Consider the following 22385-nt stretch of genomic DNA (forward strand, 5'->3'; position numbering starts at 1 on the left):
CAGAAGCTCTAAAACTTCACAAAGAACCATACTTCGAGGTAAAGGCTCAACGGGCTTAAATTCGGCAATGTACTTGTGGTCACTCAAAATGGCGGTTCTCTCTGTTCAGTTGAAAGAATTCTCTCCATTGGGTCAGGAAAGGGTCAATTTGGAACCAGACTGGCACTTGATCTCATCATTAAGTGATCTCATCACTTTCCACTGCAGTATTGAGGCCGTGTGGCACCTTTAAGGTGGAATGTGAACAGAGGCTCTTGGCTGATGGGTCAAGTGGAGGCTTTAGATCCACTTTGTGAAGATCATAGAAACATAGAATGCCTACAGTGCAGAAAGGGGGCCATATGCCCATTGAGTCTGCACCAACAACAATCTCACCCAGGTCCTATCCCCATTATCCCATGCATTTACCCTAGCTAATCCCCCTGAAACTAAGGGGCAATTTATCATGGCCAATCCACCTAATCCGCACATCTTTGGACTGTGGGAGGAAACCATTTGAACCCAGCGGAAACCCACGCAGACACGGGGAGAATGTGCAAACTCCACACAGACAGTGACCCAAGCTGGGAATTGAACCCGGGCCCATGGTGCTGTGAGGCATCAGTGCTAACCACTGTGCCACCAGTGGTTAGCACTGATGCCACCCCCTGCAGAAGGAGGCCATTCTGCCTATCAAATCTGCACAGACAACAACCCCACTCAGGCCCTATCCATGTAACCCCATGCTTTTACCTCACTAATCCACCTAACCTACTCACCTTTGGAGACAAAGGGGCAATGTCTGTGTAACGTTGGATTGGCCATAATAAATTGACTGCTCGTGTCAGGGAATTAGCAGGATAAGTATGTGGGCTGAATGGCCTCCTTCTGCACTGTAGGATCCTATGATTTCAATTTAGCATTGCCAATCTACTTAACCTGCGCATCTTTGGACTGTGGGAGGAAACCGGAGCACCCGGAGGAAACCCACGCAGACACAGAGAGAACATGTAAACTCTACACAGACAGTCAACCAAGGCCGGAATTGAACCGGGTCCCTGGCGCTGTGAGGCAGCAGTGCTAACCACTGTGCCACCGATGGACAAATGAATTCTCTTGGTATCCTGGCCATCAGTCCTCCCTCAATTATAACCACTCACCAGCTGGTCATTCAATGTATTGCTGACTATGGGACAAAAGTGGCAGAGAATGGCCGTCATGTTTACATACATAAAGGTCCTCAATGTGCGAAGTGCTCGGAGATGTTTTTGACATGGTGATAAATGCAGGTGTCTCTCGGTAAATCTCATTGCGCTGTTTTACCTGTCGCTGCAGTTCCCAGCTCCCTCAACTGCAATTGCTGCTGCGCTTCCTCCAACTGCTTCTCCACAGAGCTCAAATTCTTCACCACCTTCTCATACTTAGTCTATGGACAGAAGAAACAAAATCACACACAGGCAAATACAGGAGATAAACTCGTTATCTAACCAACATGGCCTAAGTCACAGCAATTGAGACTAACCATTCTCGTAAATCAAATCATTTCGGTGAATATTGAAAATAGGCCTGAAATTAAACACAAAATATTGTGTATTTTGAATGACTCTTCAGATGAACAACAAGCCATCTCCAAGAAAGATATCTCAAGTATGATCCTCGTTACAAATGAGATGACAATTCAAGTCAGCCAGCCCTAAAAGAAGCAAAATACTGCAGATGCTGGATTCTGAAACAAAATCAGAAAATGCTGGAAAATCTCAGCAGGTCTGACAGCCTCTGTGGAGAGAGAATAGAGCCAAATGCAGTTAGACCTGTTGAGATTTTCCAGCATTTTCTGTTAAAATAATTTTCTTGCGTTAGTTAATATTTATCGCAGTTTCCGAGGAGTTTGGGGAATAAACGTATAAAGCACTGACAATCGTTAGACACATGGGGCGGGACTTTATGGCCTTGCTCGAGCGAGACTGGAAATTCCCGCCCGAGGCCAACGGACATTTCTATTGTCCACCCCTCGCCCGCTCTGATTCAGTGGTGGGCGAGGCAGTGGAATTCCAGTGATGGATTATAGCTAGTAGTTTAAAGTAGCCTCCATATTGGAGCAAATGGTGGCACAGTGGTTAGCACTGCTGCCTCACAGCACCAGGGACCTGGGTTCGATTCCCGTCTTGGGTCACTGTGGAGTTTGCACATTCTCGCCGTGTACGTACGGGTTTCCTCCGGGTGCTCTGGTTTCCTCCCACACTCCAAAGATGTGCAGGTTAGGTGGATTGGCCGTGCTAAATTGCCCCTTAGTGTCAGGGGGACTAGCTAGGGTAAATGCATGGGGATTATAGGGATTGTGGTCGGTGCAGACTCGATGGGCCGAATGGCTGCCTTCTACACTGTAGGATTCTATGTTTCTATGTTATGTTAAAATAGACTGAACAACCACTTGCATTTATATGACGTCTTTAACAGAACAAAATGTTCAAGGTGCTTGAGCATAATATAAAATAAAAGATGGCAGCAAGTCACATATGGAGATATCAGGGCAGGTGACCATTGGTCAAAGAGGTAGTTTATAAGGAGTATCTTAAGGAGGAAAGTGGTAGAAAGGCAGAGAGGTCAGGGTGGGTACTCCAGCGCTGAAGGCCTGACCACCAGTAACATAGTGATTAAAATCAGGAGCGCACAGGAAACCAGAACTGGAGGAAAACTGACATCTCAGAGGGTTGCAGGACCAGACAGAGGGCAAGGCCATCGTTGGATTTGAAAAGAAGGATAAGAATTTTAATAGTTGCTTAACCAAGAGTCAACATACGTCAGCGAGCAGACAGCTGATGAGTGAACGGGGCTTGGTGTGAGTTAGTACACGGGCAGTAGAGCTTTACATGAGAGGCTATCCAGAAATGGAGCTAGACACTTGAATTTTCTCATCCCACGGAAATCATAGTGGACGGGGTTTTCCGGTTTTGGGGCGAGCGTGATCGTGGCCGGAAAATCCCACCCATAGAGATATACAGCATGGGAACAGGCCCTTCAGCCCAACTCGTTCATGCCAACCAGGTTCCCTAAACTGAACTAGTCACATTTGGCTGCGTTTGGCCCACATCCCTCTGAACCTTTCCCACCCAGGTACCTGTCCAAATCTATTTTAAGTGTTGTAATTGTAGCCCCCTCTACCACCTCCTCTGGCAGCTCATTCCAGATACACACCATCCTCTGTGTGAAAAAGTTGCCCCTCAGGTCCCTTTTACATCTTTCCCCTCTCACCTTAAACCTAAAATGCACTGGAATAGTGTAAAGCCTAGGGGTAAAAACGGCAGGAGCACATGATCTGAAGCATTGGCCATGTTACTGAGGTGATAAGAAATGATTGGTGATGGCAGAGATTTATGGTAGGAAGCTCATCTCCATTCACAGAAATGCTTTTGTACAATGTGGCCATGGGCTTGCCATTGTCATGTGACCCCTGAAGCCACCCCTTGTGTATAAAGGCTTTGGAACAGAGGCCATTTCTTCAGGGACGAAGGAGAAAGGGTCGAGAGCTTCAAGGTTTGAGGTGTCCAGATCACCAACAACCTGTCCTGGTCCCCCCATGCCGACACTATAGTTAAGAAAGCCCACCAACACCTCTACTTTCTCAGAAGACTAAGGAAATTTGGTATGTCAGCTACGACTGTCACCAACTTTTACAGATGCAACATAGAAAGCATTCTTTCTGGTTGTATCACAGCTTGGTATGGCTCCTGCTCTGCCCAACACCACAAAGAATTACAAAAGGGCGTAAATGTAGCCCAAGCCATCACCCAAACCAGCCTCCCATCCATTGACTCTGTCTACACTTCCCACTGCCTCGGCAAAGCAGCCAGCATAATTAAGGACCCCACACACCCCGGACATTCTCTCTTCCACCTTCTTCTGTCAGGAAAAAGATACAGAAGTCTGAGGTCACGCACCAACCGACTCAAGAACAGCTTCTTCCCTGCTGCTGTCAGACTTTTGCATTAAGTTGATCTTTCTCTACACCCTAGCTATGACTGTAACACTACATTGTGCACTCTTTCGTTTCCTTCTCTATGAACAGTATGCTTTGTCTGTATAGTGCACAAGAAACGATACTTTTCACTGTATGCTAATACATGTGACAATAATAAATCAAATCAAATCAAATCACTGCTTGGAACTTGGCGTCAGGAATGTGCGGCTGAAATTGAGCAGATTTTGGAAGCTCTAAGAGAGCCAGCAGCTGTGACCTCCGAACACCAACTTTGTACAGGACACTGGTCACTGGGTGAGTCAGCATGGCTTTGACTCTTCAAGTACCTGCTCCCATGGAGGTGAAGGCAGATTTGAAAATGAATGGGAAATTATTCCGATCTCAATGGGGGGGGTTTCCGCACCTGTTTTTGGGGAGGAGAATGGTGGAGGGGGCAGAGATTGGCACGGCAGTCTCAAAATAACTTTTCTACTGTCAACATTACCCTGATCAATTGTCCCCGTACCCCCCCCTCGTTGCCAATTCTGAATTGTAAAGTACCCTGGCACTGCCCCGACACTGCCCCTTGGCACTTCCCCCTGGCACTGCCCCCTGGTACTGCTGCAGCTGAGGTTAATTCATTCAGTGTGGACCAGAAATCAAACCTAGTGGAATCTACTGACTAACTGAAGCAATGTGAACCATCAGGGAGACCCAACGTCATGTTGAGGGGCGGCACGGTGGCACAGTGGTTAGCGCTGCTGCCCACACAGTGGCATGGAGGGACAGTGGTTAGCACTGCTGTCTCACAGCGCCAGAGACCCGGGTTCAGTTCCAGCGTCGGGTGAGAGTTTGCACGTTCTCCCTGTGTCTGCGTGGGTTTCCTCCGGGTGCTCCAGTTTCCTCCCACACTCCAGAAATGTGCAGATTAGGTTGATTGGCCATGCTAAATCACCCCTTAATGTCAGGGGGATTAGCAGGATAAATACGTGGGGTTACGGGGATAGGGCCTGGGTGGGATTGTTGTTGGTGCAAGCTTGATGGGCCAAATGGCTTCCTTCTGTGCTGTAGGGATTCTATGCATTAGAGGCTGTGATATTCTGGTGGATATTATAAAGAAGTATCTGACAAAATGGGTTAGATTTCACAAATTTCCGATTCACTACTTTATAATCCAGAGCCTCGGATGACGGAGGTGTGGCAGGGATTCAGAGTCAACTGAATAGGCAGAACAGCCTATAAAATATCCCATCCGCTCATGTTAAACAGAGTCAGGTGCCCTGAACTCCACACCCAAGTTCAGATCTGCACTTCCATTGAACAAAGCTCTGTCCCAGGAATACTAATCTTCAAAACGCACCATTCTCATCTCAACTAGTGAAGGAGCCATCAAGAATTAAAGTAGATGTGGCTTCATAGAAATAGAAACCCTACAGTACAGAAAGAGGCCATTCGGCCCATCGAGTCTGCACCGACCACAATCCCACCCAGGCCCGACCCCCATATCCTTACCCACTAATCCCTCTGACCTACGCATCTCAGGACACTAAGGGCAATTTTTAGCATGGCCAATCAACCTAACTCGCTCATCTTTGGACTGTGGGAGGAAACCAGAGCACCCGGAGGAAACCCACGCAGACACGAGGAGAAAGTGCAAACTCCACACAGACAGTGACCCAAGCCGGGAATCGAACCCAGGTCCCTGGAGCTGTGATGCAGCAGTGCTAACCACTGTGCTACCGTGCCGCTTATTAGAAAAGCCTTCTTTGAAGGGGTTCTGCACAAGAACTTAGTCACACGGGACTTTGGCAATGTTTGATGGCTATCATTAAAAGACGGGGATAAGCACACAACTGTCAGTCTGTTCATTGTTTGCAACATGATTCAATTATTCATTACATGGCAGGTGGCTTTTAATGACCCAAATTTCTGCTGAACTAGAATCGATGTTCCGACAAACAACTGCACAAAGAAATAAATCATAGACTCACAGACTCTACAGTGCAGAAGGAGTCCATTCGGTCCATCGAGTCTGCACCGGCAACAATCCCACCCAGGCCCTATCCCCGTAACCCCACATATTTACCCCGTTAATCCCTCCAGCCTGAACAGTCTGGAAGACGTGCTGGTTAGGTGCATTGACCCGAACAGGCGCCGGCGACTAGAGGAATTTCACAGTAACTTCATTGCAGTGTTGGTGTAAGCCTGCTTGTAACTAATAAATAAATAAAACCTACGCATCCTGGGACACTAAGGGGCAATTCAGCATGGCCAATGCACCTAACGTGCACATCTTTGGACTGTGGGAGGAAACCGGAGCACACGGATGAAACCCACGCAGACACGAGGAGAATGTGCAAACTCCACGCATATTGTGACCCGAGCCGGGAATCGAACCCAGGTCGCTGGAGCTATGAGGCAGCAGTGCTAACCACTGTGCCACCGTGCCAAATGGATGAGAGAGGCCAGCCCTGGCCATGTTTCCTGCAGGTTCCACTGGGGCAAGATGTGGTGCGATGTTTCTGCCTCCTTGCAACTCAGCTGCTGAACGTCATGAGGCCACACCCTCAAGTTGTTGGAGAGGATGGTGTATAATATGCGTGGCTAGTCAAAGATCAAAATCCAAAATCCCACCCCCCTCCACTCCCACCCAGCTATTGTGCGACTATACTGTTCCTCATGTGGACTACCAATGCCCACTGCCCGGAAATGACCAATAAACATTAGATCCCAGAAAGCTACCAACATGTTGGTCGAGAAGTGAGGAAGAGAAAGATATGGAGGAGAAAATAGCAGTGGATATAAGAAAACATACGTGGATGGTACACACTGCAACAGGTGTACTTACCTGTAACAAGGGGTTGGTTAGCTCAGTTGGTTGGATATAGAATCATAGAATCCTACCTGTAGAAGGAGGCCATTCGGCCCATCAAGTCTGCACTGACCACAATCCCACCCAGGCCCTACCCTCATAACCCTTTGCATTTACCCCAGCTAGTCCCCCTAAGGGGCAATTTAGCCAATCCACCTAACCCGCACACTTTTGAACAGCTGGTTAGTGATGCAGAGCAACGCCAACAGCACAGATTTAATTCCTGCACTGGCTGAGGTTATTCATGAAGGCCCCGCCTTCACAACCTTGCCCCTCACCTGAGGTGTGGTGATCCTCAGGTTAAATCACCACCCGGCAGCTCTCCCCTTTGAGTCTATGGTCACCTGGGATTATGGCGGCTTTATTTATTTACTTACACAAACCTATCCTCATAAACCTATCCTGCCGTTCACGCCACGCTCCCACTGCGGCGGCCAGCCAAATCTCCGTTCACTGCAGCGGGATGGGAAAATCCCACCGGCGTGAATGGGGGTAACATCCCGACCAACATGTCAGGGCTCTACAGCAAAATACTGCAGCTGCTGGAAACCTGAAATAAAAACAGAAGATGATGGAAATACTCGACAAGTCTAGCTCTAATGACCTTTTATTATCACCTTTCTCAGCAAAAGATCCTCGACTCTGTTTCTTTCTCCACAGATATACCACATGACCTACTGAGTATCTCCAGAAATTTCTTATTGTTAGAATACAAGTTCATTTATAGACTATTCAAGAGAATGACCGGTATTTTACAACTTCGCTCGGGCGGGGCTCGTAAAATCCCGCCTGAGGCCAATGGAGAATTCCGAATCCGGGCGGGCATGATGGTAAAATTTCGGCATTGCCTCTAAACTTCCCAATGTTGGCCGAGAAGTTTACAGAGTTCACAGAGTTTGTGATGTTACATGAAATATTTCTCAGGGTAAAATAAACATTTGGCCAAAAATTGCAGTTTTCTTTCAAGGCAGCGAGAAGAACTTGCTGCAGAATTATTGCAAGTTTACAAAGAAATAATTGCAAACACCAAAAGCACTGATAGTTTACAGGTAATGTGATTTGAGATGGCCCTGTTTCTCACCTGCATGTCCTTCAGTTGCTGCACAAGGCGCAGTCTCTCAGCTCGCTCGCTCTCCAGTGCCCGACTGACCACATCCCCCTTGAACCGTTCGTCCGTGAGCTCTGCTGTAAGGTCTGAAATCTGCAGGAAAATGAGCAGCAAAATGAGAACAGAACGGAGGCCGGCACTCCACCTCCAACCATCCGGGATCAGTTTCGCCAATGTAGATTGTAGATCAACTCCAGAACCAGCCCAATGACAGAACGGTTCATCCAGAGGTGCGAGAATGTGGAACTCGCTACTTAATGGAGGAGGAACACCTTGGATGCAGCTGAGGGGAAGCTAGGTAGTGGCACGTTGGCACAGTGGTTAGCACTGCTTCCTCACAGCGACAGGGACCCGGGTTCAATTCCAGCCTCGGGTCACTGTCTGTGTGGAGTCTGCACGTTCTCCCTGTGTCTGCATGGGTTTCCTCCGGGTGCTCTGGTTTCCTCCCAGGCTCCAAAGATGTGCAGGTTAGGTTGATAACCATGCAAAATTGACCCTTAGTATAAGGAGGATTAGCAAGGTCAATATGTGGGAGTACAAGGATAGAGCCTGGGTGGGATTGTTGACAGTGAAGGCTCAGTGGGCCAAATGGCCTTCTTCTGCACCGTAGTGGTTCTATGATTCTATGATAGGTAAGTATGTAGGGATAGTTGGTTAGTGATGCAGAGCGATGCCAACAGCGCGGGTTCAATTCCTGTACCGGCTGAGGTTATTCATGTAGGCCCCACCTTGTCAACCTTGCCTCTGACCTGAGGTATGGTGATCCTTAGGTTAAATCACCACCACCTCTCAAAGGGGAGAACAGCCTATGGTCATCTGAGATTGTGGTTACTTTACCTTCACCTTTATGTAAGGGGCAAAGTCATGGAAGGTTCTGCATGCTGATAAGGTGAGGTGCAGTAGATGTTGTCTACAGCAGAGACACCAGGATGGGCCAGGTGGGCAGAATGGTTAGTTTCTCCACCGCAGTTTCTATGTAATATTCCTGCTCCTTTGTTTATGGGTCTCTTGTGAGAGGACATGGGAGTATCAGGCAACCTCCAACACAAAGCCTAAATCAACATGTGTCAGCCTAGACAGGGGTGGTGGCATAGCTAATCAGCTGAGGCTTTGCAATCCGAGAGCAGACTCAATGGTGCCATGCTTGCACATCCTACCGGGAGTCATTGTGGTCAGAAGCAGATTGTGATCTCAAGGAGAGAAAAGAGCTGACGATTCGGGTCCAGGTGACCCTTTGTCCTTGAGCTTTAACAAAGGGTCATCTGGACTCAAAATGTCAGCGGACAGAGGACAGAAAATGAGATCACTATCTGCTTCCATGGCTTTGCCCCTTACATAAAGGTGAGGGTAAAGTCGCCACAGTCCCAGATGACCATAGGCTGTTCTCCCCTTTGACAGGGAGAGCTGACTGGTGGTGATTTAACCTGAGGATCGCCACACCTCAGGCAAGGGGCAAGGTTGACAAGGTGGGGCCTTCATGAATAATCTCAGCCGGTACAGGAATTGAACCCGCGCTGTTGGCATCATTCTGCATCACTAACCAACTGTCCTTACATACTTACCTATCATAGGATCATAGAACACCTACAGTGCAGAAGAAAGCCATTTTCCAGCATTTTCTCTTTTGGTTTCAGATTCCAGCATCTGCAGTAATTTGCTTTTATCAACGATGGGAATGCTGGTAATGCTGCAGAACCAACAATCCAGAGGCCCAGAGTTAGGCACTGGAGACATAAGTTCCCATCCCATCTCAGCTGCTGGGGGTGTTCAAACTCAATTAGGTACAAAATACGATACTCATTAATACTGATCACAGTAAAAACCTATCTGGTTCACTAATGTCCTTTAGGGAAGGAAATCTGCTGTCTATGCCTGATCTGGCCTACATGTGACTCCAGCGCCACAGCAATGTGGTCGACTCTTAACCGCCTCCTGAAATGGCCGAACGAAACAGTTGCGTCAAACTGCTACAGAACAGCACTGTGGGAGATCCTGCACCACATGGACTGCAGTGGTTCAAGAAGGCGGCTCACCACCACCTCCTAGGGGAAAGTAGGAATGGGCAACAAACGCTGGCTTGGCCACGACACCCGCTAAATGAACACGGTAAAGGATTGAAATTCTCCCCCCATTGAGTAGCACAACCATCAACAAATCCAAAAGTGAAGCAGCCAAATGTAGAACATTAATGTGCCCCAAATATTTCCCCTTTGCTTCCAGTGGGATGGAACTCCCAACAAAAAAATCTTTGGCTAAAAAGTTTAAAATCTTGAGTCAACAGGCGAAATGCAGTTTACTCTCCGCGAGGCGTCCACGGGGCATGTAAATATTTTTACAAACCCGGCTGATTTCACAAAAGATGCCGCAATTTTCACCGCGAGACGGTTTTGCGATGTGAAAATGGGACATTCTAAATGTACAATTTCATCTGCGGATTAAAGACCGGCAGAATGACTCTGTGTCTGAGCTATATGTGTGTGACCCAGCAGAAAGCCGCGTTTCCACAGCTCTGCCACTGCCGCTGTAACAAGTCAACTCAGGAATTGGCAGAAACTCTGTGAGGCAAAACCTGAATGCGGAAAGTGAGGGGATGAACTGCGGTTGTAGCTTGAGTTGTAACCGTGCAGAGGGGGCAGTGCATTTCGGTTGCGGGTTCAGTGCAGGTACAGAGTGAAAGGTAGGAACAGGAGGAGCCCATTCAGCTGCACGAGATTGTCCTGTTTCTGGCAACGTTTTGTCAACATGCCCCAACTGCTCAACGTAATAATCTATCACTGGGTCATTGAGCTGACCTTGGGGAATATGGTCCCTACAGGTCGGATTGCAGTCTGTGGCTAGATACATTGTGGGCAAGTTAGGATTCCTGAAAGCCCGGAAACAGATCTTCATTAGCTCCCAGTACGGGAACACCTTATGGGGAATTTTCCATCCGCCCGCCATGGGAATCGTAGTGGGCAAGGGCAGGATTTTCCGGTCTTGGGGCAAACACGGCTGGAAAATTCCTCCCCCCTGGAGTTTAACTTTCTCCTCCTTTTCTGTCGCCTGAGAGGAGAGGTTCAGTAGAGATGTGCGGGGGAAGGTTTTTACATCGATGGTGGTGAGTGGTGGCCCAGAATGCACTGCCAAGTGAGATGGTTGAGGCGACATTAGCGACATTTAAGATTTATCTGGATAGACACATGAACAGAGGGGAAACATAATCGGCGCAGGCTTGGAGGGCCGAAGGGCCTGTTCCTGTGCTGTACTGTTCTTTGTTCTTCCTTCCTCACTTCAAATCCCTCCATGGCATTGTCCCTCCCTACCTCTGAAACCTCATTCCTCCCTGCAACTCTCCGAAACCTCTATGCTCCTGCAATCAGAGAATCCCTACAGTGCAGAAGGAGGCCATTCAGCCCAATGAGTGTGCACTGACTCTCTGACAGAGCACCTTACCCATAACCCCATGTATTTACCCTGCTAATCCCCCTTACCTACACATCTTGGCACACTAAGGGGCAATTTACCAAGAGCAATGCACCGAACCCGCCCGTCTTTGGACTGTTGGAGGAAACCGGAGCACCCGGAGGAAACCCACGCAGACACGGGGCGAATGTGCAAACTCCACACCGACAGTCACCCGAGGCCGGAATTGAACCCAGGTCCCTGGTGCTGTGAGGCAGCAGTGCTAACCACTGTGCCACCGTGCCGCAATATTGGCACCAAACGCCTCCCCAATTTCCTTTGCCCCACCATTGGCAATCAGCTGAGGCCCTAAGTGTGGAATTCTTTCCATAATTTCCACTTCTCTATCTCCCTCTCCTCTTTTACACTGCTCCTGAAAAGCTGTCTTATTATTTTCTGTGGCTTGGAGTCAAATGTTGTTCGATAGTTGAATACTTTGGGATGCTTTACGATGTTACTGTTGAGTCTTAGTAAGTGTCCAGAGCCACATGGACACCAACAGGACATAAGTGAGGGTCATTCAAATATGTACGTATTTCCATGAATGAATTTGTGAACTGGAGATTTGTATCCACCAAACTGCTAATACCTGCAACAAAATGGCAAATAGTTCTCCCTTTACTGTAATTTATTCAAATAGCATGCTCTGAGTGGAAGGGGAATCTCATCAGAATTCAGAGCCACATGTAGCCAAATCCCCAGTCCCAGGCGCAACGCAAGGAGACCAATTCCATCTGTAGGTAATTAACCGCTCGGAGCATCTGCCACAATTCATCACAAACCCCATCCTCGCTGCTTTAACCCCGTCCTCCTCAAACCTGCCCACAGTTTCCCAGGGCAGCCGGGAGAGAGAGCTTAAGGCGGCCGCACAGGTTTAATTGGGACGGAGAACAGCCAAATGATTTTGTGTCTGACTATCCCTGACCCGACAGACAGCTGCTGCTTGCTCACGGCTCTGGGGGGAACTGTAGGATGTAAACCTGCACAGTAACAAGTCCGTTTAGGACATCTTGAATCTGAAACTGAGAAGCAGAGGGGTAGAAACACAGTTCCAACAGTTGGGTTGGTCAGTGGGGAGAATGGGGGTGAGCAGGGTGGTGTTGTGTGGACAGATGCAGTTTCTAATTTGGGAGGTGCATACAGGTGGCAGTGGACACACTGAAGCGATGCTGTGGGTGTGAGCTGTCACTCACGAATCAGAGTTTTCAGTTTTTACTCCTGGTATTTTGTCTGTGAGGACATGGGTTGATTAGGTAAGGGCGGCACGGTGGCACAGCAGCTAGCACTGCTGCCTCACAACACCAGGGACCCGGGTTCTGATTCCAGCCTCGGGTCACGGTCTGTCTCCCACGCAGACACGGGGCCCTGATTTTACCGGCACGCGCACCCCACTCGCAAAATGGCATTCCGCGTTGGCCTCGGGCACTATCTTATGACCCTTGGGCGGGCGTGCTGGTAAAATTCTGGCCGGGGAGTTTGAACGTTCTCCCCGTGTCTGCGTGAGTTTCCTCCGGATGCTCCAGTTTCCTCCCACACTCCAAAGATGTGCAGGTTAGGTGGATTGGCCATGCTAAATTGCCCCTTTGTATCAGAGGGATTAGCAGGGTAAATATATGGTGATAAGCTTGGGTTGAGTTGTTGTCAGTGCATGCTTAATAGGCCAAATGGCCTCCTGCACTGCCAGGATTCTATGATTCTATGTTTAGAACATAAGAACATAAGAAATAGGAGCAGGAGTAGGCCATCTAGCCCCTCGAGCCTGCCCCACCATTCAATAAGATCATGGCTGATCTGAAGTGGATCAGTTCCACTTACCCGCCTGATCCCCATAACCCCTAATTCCCTTACCGATCAGAAATCCAACTATCCGTGATTTAAACATATTCAACGAGGTAGCCTCCACCACTTCAGTGGGCAGAGAATTCCAGAGATTCACCACCCTCTGAAAGAAGAAGTTCCTCCTCAACTCTGTCCTAAACTGACCCCCTTTTATTTTGAGGCTGTGCCCTCTAGTTCTTTTCTAAGTGGAAAGAATCTCTCCACCTCTACCCTATCCAGCCCCTTCATTATCTTATAGGTCTCTATAAGATCCCCCCTCAGCCTTCTAAATTCCAACGAGTACAAACCCAATCTGCTCAGTCTCTCCTCATAATCAACACCCCTCATCTCTGGTATCAACCTGGTGAACCTTCTCTGCACTCCCTCCAAGGCCAATATATCCTTCCGCAAATAAGGGGACCAATACTGCACACAGTATTCCAGCTGCGGCCTCACCAATGCCCTGTACAAATGCAGCAAGACATCTCTGCTTTTATATTCTATCCCCCTTGCGATATAGGCCAACATCCCATTTGCCTTCTTGATCACTTGTTGCACCTGCAGACTGGGTTTTTGCGTCTCATGCACAAGGACCCCCAGGTCCCTTTGCACAGTAGCATGTTGTAATTTTTTTCCATTTAGATAATAATCCAATTTGCTATTATTTCCTCCAAAGTGAATAACCTCGCATTTGTCAATGTTATACTCCATCTGCCAGATCCTCGCCCACTCACTCAACCTGTCCAAATCTCTCTGCAGACCTTCTACGCCCTCCACACGATTCACTTTTCCACTTATCTTTGTGTCGTCTGCAAACTTTGTTACCCTACACTCAGTCCCCTCCTCCAGATCGTCTATATAAATGGTAAATAGTTGAGGCCCCAGTACCGATCCCTGCGGCACGTTTCTAAGAAGTAAGAGTGCCCCTCACCTACGTTATTTGAGCCAGCCACCGAGTGACTACTTTCAGAATTTGGGTCACAAATGTAAAACACCAGCAGTGTGTTGCTTCAATATCGACTTCTATTCATAGAAGGCCGGCCCATGGTATATTAGTTATTAATGGATTGTGGGATAGTGTGGGGGAGGGTTGGAAACTGGGTAGTATGATACATGTGAATCCAAGAGCTGTACTTGTCCAGACAGAGATGGTGGTGTAGTGGTATTGTCACTGGACTAGAGATGCAGGGTAATGCTCTGGGAGCCCTTGTTCAAATCCCACCACAGCAGATGGTAAAACTGGAATTTAATAAAACAAAAATCTGGAATTAAAAAGTGTAATGATAATCATAAAATCATTGTTGATGGGTGATTAAATAAAAACATCTGGTTCACTAATAGAACAAAGCATAGGAAGAGGCCCTCAGGCCCTCCAAGCCTGTGCCAAGCATGTTTACCTATGTAAACCAACCACTCATATCCCTCTATTCCCCATTTGTTCATAAGCCTATCAAGATAAGTCTTAAATGTGGCTAATGTAACTGCCTCAACCACCTCACTTGGCAGTGCATTCCAGGCCCCCACCACCCTCTGTGTAAAAAAACTTTCCCCGCACATCTCCACTGAACCTTTCCCCCCTTGTCATTGTCATTTTTGCCCTGGGTAAAAGCTTCCAACTGTTCACCCTATCTACACCCTCTCATAATTTTATAATCTGATAAACTTCTATCAGGATCTAATGCCCTCTCCTTATCCTGGTCTGGCCTACATGTAGCCCCAGATTCACAGCAAGATGGTTGACTCTGAAATGGTCCAGCAAGTCACTCAGTTGAAGGGATATCAGCGATGGATGATAAATGCTGACCCAGCCAGCGGTGCCCACAGCCCATGAATGAATAAAAATATCAAAGGGGATTGATTCACCCAGTCTTCATCATTCTCTCTTCCCGTCTCTAATGAGCCTTTTTCACCTTGGTTCAGCGAGTAGCAACCTTCATCTTTAATAAGACACGAAGTGCAGTGTTTTCAGGCTCCACCGAATATGCCAGGACTGGTCAGTGTGCCGGCTTCCCCATCCCCATTCCCGGCGCGGCTAATTTGGCCAAGGTGAGTTTGAATGCCCAGAAGGCTGCCCTTGAGGCAGCCAGCCAATTAGGCTCAATAAGAACCTCGTTAAAGGCGGGTAATGGAGGAGGACGGGCCTCCAGTTTCCAGACACAGCAAGGAGCAGGTCAACTGCCAGGAGCTGAGCACCCAGCCACTTGGCTGGGCCGACAGGCTCTCCCTGGGTGGCAGTGCAGTCAATTAAAGGCTGGCCTTTAGAGGGACTGCTCCCCTCACTGTGGTTGCCCTCTCTATTTTTAAAACTAATTTTTAAAAATTGGCTGAGAGAATCATAGAATCCCTACGGTGCAGAAGGAGGCCATTCGGCCCTTCGAGTCTATACCGACCACAATCCCACCCAGGCCCTATTCCCGTAACCCTTCATATTTACCCTGCTAATCCCCCTGACACTAAGTTAATTCAGCATGGCCAACCAACCCAACCCACACATCCCCAGCGGGTACCACAATGTAGTCAGGATGGGGGTAGGGAGGAGGGAGAGGTCTCCTCAGAATCTGTAAGGCCCCAGAATGGCCTACGCCAGCAAGAATGCCTGTCTGCTGCCCTCACTGAACAGTGAACTTGTCTCCGTGCCATTTAAGAACATGCCCTGGTCAAAATGATTCCAGAAGAGACTGTCTTCCACCCAGGTGAGGGGGAGGAGGGTTGTTCTGGATTCCAGCTCCTGATTCCCACAAAAATTTTAACCCCGAGTGTCAAGTCTCCCCACACCCGCCGTCTCCCCGCCCCTGTGCCCCCCAGCATTCCCTAACTCCACGCACACAAGCAGCATCTTCAGTGATTCTCTGATGCAGCACTAAGAGAATGCTACATTGTGAAGTGTTTGTTTTCAATTGAAATGTCAAGCCAAGGCCTCTCTGCCTACTCAGTGCCGCTCTTCGGGAAGGATGTGAAGGGAATGGGGAGCGTGCAGAAAAGATTTCCGAGAATGGTTCCAGTCATGAGAAAGTTCAGTTATGAAGATGGGTTGGAGCAGTTCGGATTGTTTTCCTTCGAGAGAAGAAGGCTGAGGGGAGATTTCATTGGCCTGTTCAAAGCCACGAGGGCTCTGGGCAGAATACATAGGGAGAAACATCTCCCACTCATGAAAAGATCAAGAACGAGAGGGCACAGATTTAAAGTGATTGGCAAAAGAAGCAAAGTCTGAGGTCACGTACCAAACAACTCAAGAACAGCTTCTTCCCTGCTGCCATCAGACTTTTGAATGGACCTACCTCGCACCAAGTTGATCTTTCTCTACACCCTAGCTATGACTGTAACACTACATTCTGCACTCTCTCCTTTCCTTCTCTATGTACGGTATGCTTTGTCTGTATAGCGCGCAAGAAACAATACTTTTCACTGTATACTAATACAGGTGACAATAATAAATCAAATCAAATCAATTTTCACACAGCAAGTGGCTAAGACCTGGAACGCGCTGCCTGAGGGTGTGGTGGAGGTGGGTTCAATCGAAACATTCAAGGAGGAATTAGATGAGGAATTAGAAAAGGAACAATCTGCAGGGTTACGGGGAGAAGGCAAGAGAATGGCACGAGGTAAACTGCACATTCAGAGAGCCAGTGTTGACACAGCGGGCCGAATGGCCTCCTTCTGTGCTGCAACAATTCCGTGATCTGTGAAGAGCAGGCCTCCCTCCCTCAATGCATACAACCTGAACTTGATTAACCTGAGCGTCTGTCTACTTGCGAGTCGTGATGTAAAATGGCTGACGTAATAAAAAAGCAATTGATTATCTGAAGAGCTTTGGGAGAATTTGGTGGCGGGATAAAGGCGCTACACGTTTCCTTCAACCCAATTCTTACCCACTAAATTTCCTTTGAAGATTTTGTATTCCCCAGCGCAGCTATCATTAATTTTGAGATGCATAAACTCATAAATAGATTTTATTAGTGTAGTTTGCGCAGATGGTTTGATGCTTATAATATTTTGGGGACTCAAGGCATCACAACATTAACAACACTGCTGTGATTTAGTATTTATCACAAAGCAGCTCCATCTGCCCTGATCTAATCAGAAACTAGTTTGCTCCAGCTTTTTGCTTTGGCGAACAGATGCTGTGTGCACTCTGCATTCCAGTAACAGCAATGGACATTAAATGATTTGGATTCTTGATATTCTACCATGGTTTGGGATCATGGATGGGTGTTCATCAGTGCAGACTATTCTTCCACAAGCTGGTAGGCGTTGCAGCATTACCATCGCTAGACTCAGGGGTAGGGTTTTCCAGCCCTTCCCACTGGCGGGATTTTCCGGTCCCGGTCGACGTCGACCCCTGAGCGACGGTTTCCACGACAGCAGATCGGGCAAGTCGTGCAAAAACCCATGAAATGTGACAGGACTGGAAGATGCCGCTGGAGATTGCTGCCAGGGAGCCTCTCAATGGGCAAAGATGGTCTTCCCACGCTGTTCGCTGTGGATAGGATGCTCGCAGAGGTGAGAAGTGGCCATCATTTGGCCACTTCTAAGTGGCTCAATGGGGGTCCAGACAGCTGGTCCATCCGCTCCCTTTCCGGCTGCTGTTAAAAATGGCATGGCAGTGGGACGATGGCAGCGACACCACCCAGTGCCTTCCCCTGCCATTTTGCCAGCCCACCAGCCCATTCTCAGGATGCTAGTAAAATCCAGCCAAAGGACTTTCAGAAGAGCCTGGAGAAGCGAGAGAAGCAGGAGGCAGTACCACAACAATTGATATCAGCCCAGTGGGGATATCAGCCCCGAGAGCAACATCGAATAGAATCCCTACAATACAGGAGGAGGCCATTCGGCCCATCAAGCCTGCACCAACAACAATTACGCACAGGCCCTATTCCTATAACCCCACATATTTACCCTGTTAATCCCCCGGCATTAAGGGGCAACTTAGCATGGCCAATCAACCAAACCCACGCAAATTTGGAGTGTGGGAGGAAACTGCAGCACTCGGAGGAAACCCACGCAGACACGGTGCAGAATCCACACAACAGTGACCCAAGGCTGGAATTGAACCCGGGTCCCTGGCGCTATGAGGCAGCAGTGCTAACCACTGTGCCACCGTGCCACCCTAATATTGGGATAAATTGGAACATAGAGTGGAATATCTGGCACTCAGAATGAACACGAGAGGGAGGCTTAGAGGTTCAGTGGTCTTTAGTAGAATTGCTAAAAATGATGAAAGTTTTTTGAAGTTCATTTATTAGTGTCACAAGTAGGCTTACATTAACACTGCAATGACGTTGCTGTGAAAATCCCCTAGTCGCTACACTCTGGCACCTGCTCGGGTACACTGAGGGAGAATTTAGCATGGCCGACGCACCTAACCCACACATCTTTCGGACTGTGGGAGGAAACCGGAGCATCCAGAGGAAACCCACACAGACACGGGGAGAATGTGCAGACTCTGCACAGACATTGTCACCCAAGCCGGGAATCGAACCCTGGTCTCTGGCAGTAGTGCTAACCACTGTGCCATCGTGCCGCCCTTAAGGATGTACATTGAAGCAAGGAGGAATGTGGACAGCCAGTGTTAATCTTTCGTGCAACCTGAGACCATGGAGATGTCATTGTACCTCCCTTTGAACATCCTCTTACACGCGACTCTGAAAGGGTGATACTGAGCGGCAGTCTCTATGCAGTGGCATTAATCTCCAAAATGCTTGTTATTCTGGTAGCAGCCGAATAAAACTGTGCCAGTTACTCATGCCAACATCCCATTAAGAGCCAGGCTGACTGCGGCAGATAAAAATGTTTGAAGAAAACATAATAGTAATTCTTTCCCCTGCCATGTGTGTGCTATCTACTGATGGTAATAATGAATGCTTTGACAGGTCTTATACTGAAATAAGAGGAACAGTGGGCCAACTAATTTAACCAGACCTCAAAGAACCTACAACATAAAACGCCCTGCAACATTCTTTATTGCTGCATTGGGATTCATAAAAAGTCTGTTGTCCCCTGTTTCAATCACAACATTGCACCAAATCATTTTTTCGATTACAATTTTATGACTAATCTATTTATTCTCAAATAAGCTCCAATACAGTCTTCATTGGTTGGCTGATTGAAGCTGTTCAAATTGATCTGAGGCAGATATTAAGCTCCTTTCACTTTTGTTGACATGCTCATCTCGGTGACAGGTGGAGGGAGCTGGTGAAATATATTTTTACTGGTTGCTCGTTTGGCTACATTTCCCCGTAATATTCGGAAAGGAGACATCCGGGTTTCAAGAAAGTCTGGACAATGCGGAGTTCCGATCACAATGGAGGAGGGGAGGGTGCGGGGGGGGGGTGGGCAGGGAATGTCTCATGAACGAATTTCAGACCTAGCAAGTTCATCTGCCACTGCACTCCTCTCCCTCAATGATGGGGGCAATTCAATTTTATAAAGAAGAGGGGTATATTGTTCCCACGAGACACGGGGCGAGGTCAAACAGCAGACAAGGAAATCAATGCCGAATTGTTGAGCACAAAGAGAAGAAGAGAGGGAGAGAGAGAGAGAGACCCTTGTCTTCGAATCATCTCATAGAATCTCTACAGTGCATAAGGCGGCTATTTGGCCCATCGAGCCTGCACGAACAACAATCCCAACTAGGCCCTATCCCCTTAACACCACGTATTTACCCTGCTAATCCCCCTGACACTAAGGGGCAATTTATCATGGCCAATAACCTTAACAGCACATCTGTGGACTGTGGGAGGAAACCGGAGCATCCGGAGGAAACCCACGCAGACCCGGGGGGGATGTGCAAATTCCACACAGACAGTGACCCCAGGCGGGAATCTAGGCGGGAATCGAACCCGGGTCCCTGGCGCTGTGAGGCAGCAGTGCTAATCATTGTGCCACCGTGCCGCATCGCGGAGAGACTATAATTCAGAACAGCTGTATTCAGGCCTCAATTATTTAAAGAAGAAAGGATAATTAAGAAGGAAAAAAAACTGCATGCTTTAAAGGGGGAACATTTCAATCCAAAATCACAGATAAAGAAGCATTCTGCAGTAATGTTGGCTGTAATTAAATCCAACAGGCTGTGAGGGAGGTTAAATAAAGTTTTATTTAGTTTTAAACTGTCAAAGATTGCCAGCAAGAGCCTTCAATCAATTCACTCACTGTGCATTACATAATCATAACACCAACTAAAGACAAGGGGAGAATCACATCCAAGATCACTGCTGCAATGTTTTGACAACATAAGCTCTCCACAGACTTGATTTCTCCAGAGCTTTAAAATTCCCAGCGTTTAAGCCAAGAGTTTTTTTATTCCGGCGGCACGGTAGCACAGTGGTTAGCACTGCTGCTTCACAGCTCCAGGGTCCCGGGTTCGATTCCCGGCTCGGGTCACTGTCTGTGTGGAGTTTGCACATTCTCCTCGTGTCTGCGTGGGTTTCCTCCGGGTGCTCCGGTTTCCTCCCACAGTCCAAAGATGTGCGGGTTAGGTTGATTGGCCAGGTTAAAAATTGCCCCTTAGAGTCCTGGGATGCGTAGGTTAGAGGGATTAGTGGGTAAATATGTGGGGGTAGGGCCTGGGTGGGATTGTGGTCGGTGCAGACTCGATGGGCCGAATGGCCTCCTTCTGCACTGTAGGGTTTCTATGATTTCTATGATTTCTATGAAATATCAAGCTGTCTGCTGACTTAATCCCAAATCCCGAAGAGAAGGGAAATCTTATGCTAATGCAGCTTTTATTGAAAACTTGTCTGCACGTCTTATCAAAGCTCCGACGGTTCCCACCAAATAGGCCTGCTAATAAGAATTCCTGATTCCAACACAACGCACATCAGCATTGTCCCTGCCTGTACTGCATTTCAGTACAATGACAAGGGTCGGTGCACTTGCCCTCAACTCAGCCCGCTCTCTCCTGAAGGTGCTGCCCCATGTTAGAATGCTCCAATGCTCACTACCTCACCCGGGTGGCCACTGACGGGCACGAGTCTACATGGTGAGGTCTTCCACAGCCTAACCAACTCAGCTAAGGCCCAATCGCATCCCTAACCACAGTTCACACACGGGTGGGTCAGGAACGAGCCTCTGCTTGCATCCTGGAGTGGGGATCTGGACTGATTTTATCGTAGAATCATAGAATCGTACAGTGCAGAGTCTGCACCGACCACAATCCCACCCAGGCCCTATCCCCATAGCCCCATACATTTACCCTAGCTAGACCCCCTGACACTAAGGGGCAATTTAAGTTTTAAGTTCATTTATTAGTGTCACAAGTAGGCTTATATTAACACTGCAATGAAGTTACTGTGAAAATCCCCTCGTCGCCACACTCCGGCACCTGTTTGGGTACACTGAGGGAGAATTTTAGCATGGCCAATGCATCTAACCAGCACGTCTTTTGGACTGTGGGAGGAAACCGGAGCAGCCAGAGGAAACCCGCGCAGACACGGGGAAGAATGTACAGACTCCGCACAGACAGTGACCCGAGATTGATTCCGGGTCCTTAGCACTGCGCCACTGTGCCGATTAATCACCTTCCATAATCCAGGAACAACCAATTGTAAACCTCCTCCCGTTACCACAATGCTCCAACAACTCAGCACAGACCAGGTAAAATATACTAGCACCCCGCACTGTACTGTTATGTTACTCACTGAGCCAAGGATGGGCACATAGATACTTAATCAATTTTATTTAGTACATAAGGAGAGAAATTGGTGAATGAATCAAGCAGCTCTCAAGCATATTGGCATTTAGACTTAAAGAATTCAATCTAGCCAAGTTTCCAATGTTTAAACATTGCAGCCCCTAATATAACAATCATAAGTTGTGTTGTGGAAAACTCCAAACACTGCAGACACTTTCCATATTTTTTTTCCATCTACATTTGCACCAATCCTTAACATTCAGGGCTTGGCCTTTTGAGGAAGGACTGAAGATCCTTTCTTCATTTTGTAACGGGGAAGTCTAAATGGTGATGTTATGTTAGATCGTGCACAGTATATTATAAAGATACAGAGATATAATTTAAAGTAAATTGTGATCTTTTTATTCATTTGTGGGACATGGGCATCACTGTCTGGCCAGCATTTATTGCCCATCTCTAGTTGTCCTCATTCAGAGCGCAGTTGAGAGTAGACCACATTGCTTAAGGCTCTGGAGCCACATGTAGGCCAGACCGGGTAAGGATGGCAGATTTCCTTCTCGAAAGGACATTAGTGAACCAG

General features: G+C 47.9%; 1 protein-coding gene across 5 annotated transcripts in view; it reads right to left on the minus strand.

The window, feature by feature from the left end:
* Positions 1–22385, minus strand: part of LOC144502880 (unconventional myosin-XVIIIb-like) — a 363270-nt gene that overhangs the window by 129804 nt on the left and 211081 nt on the right. For all 5 annotated transcript variants that reach the window (XM_078227267.1, XM_078227266.1, XM_078227270.1 and 2 more), the window contains 2 exons: positions 7891–8010; positions 1303–1405 (listed from right to left, as the gene is read on the minus strand). In XM_078227267.1, coding sequence (XP_078083393.1) covers positions 1303–1405; positions 7891–8010 — 223 coding nt within the window. The remainder of the gene's footprint in view (positions 1–1302; positions 1406–7890; positions 8011–22385) is intronic.

Source organism: Mustelus asterias, chromosome 13 (assembly GCF_964213995.1).
Source record: "Mustelus asterias chromosome 13, sMusAst1.hap1.1, whole genome shotgun sequence".
Taxonomy (NCBI): Eukaryota; Metazoa; Chordata; class Chondrichthyes; order Carcharhiniformes; family Triakidae; genus Mustelus; species Mustelus asterias.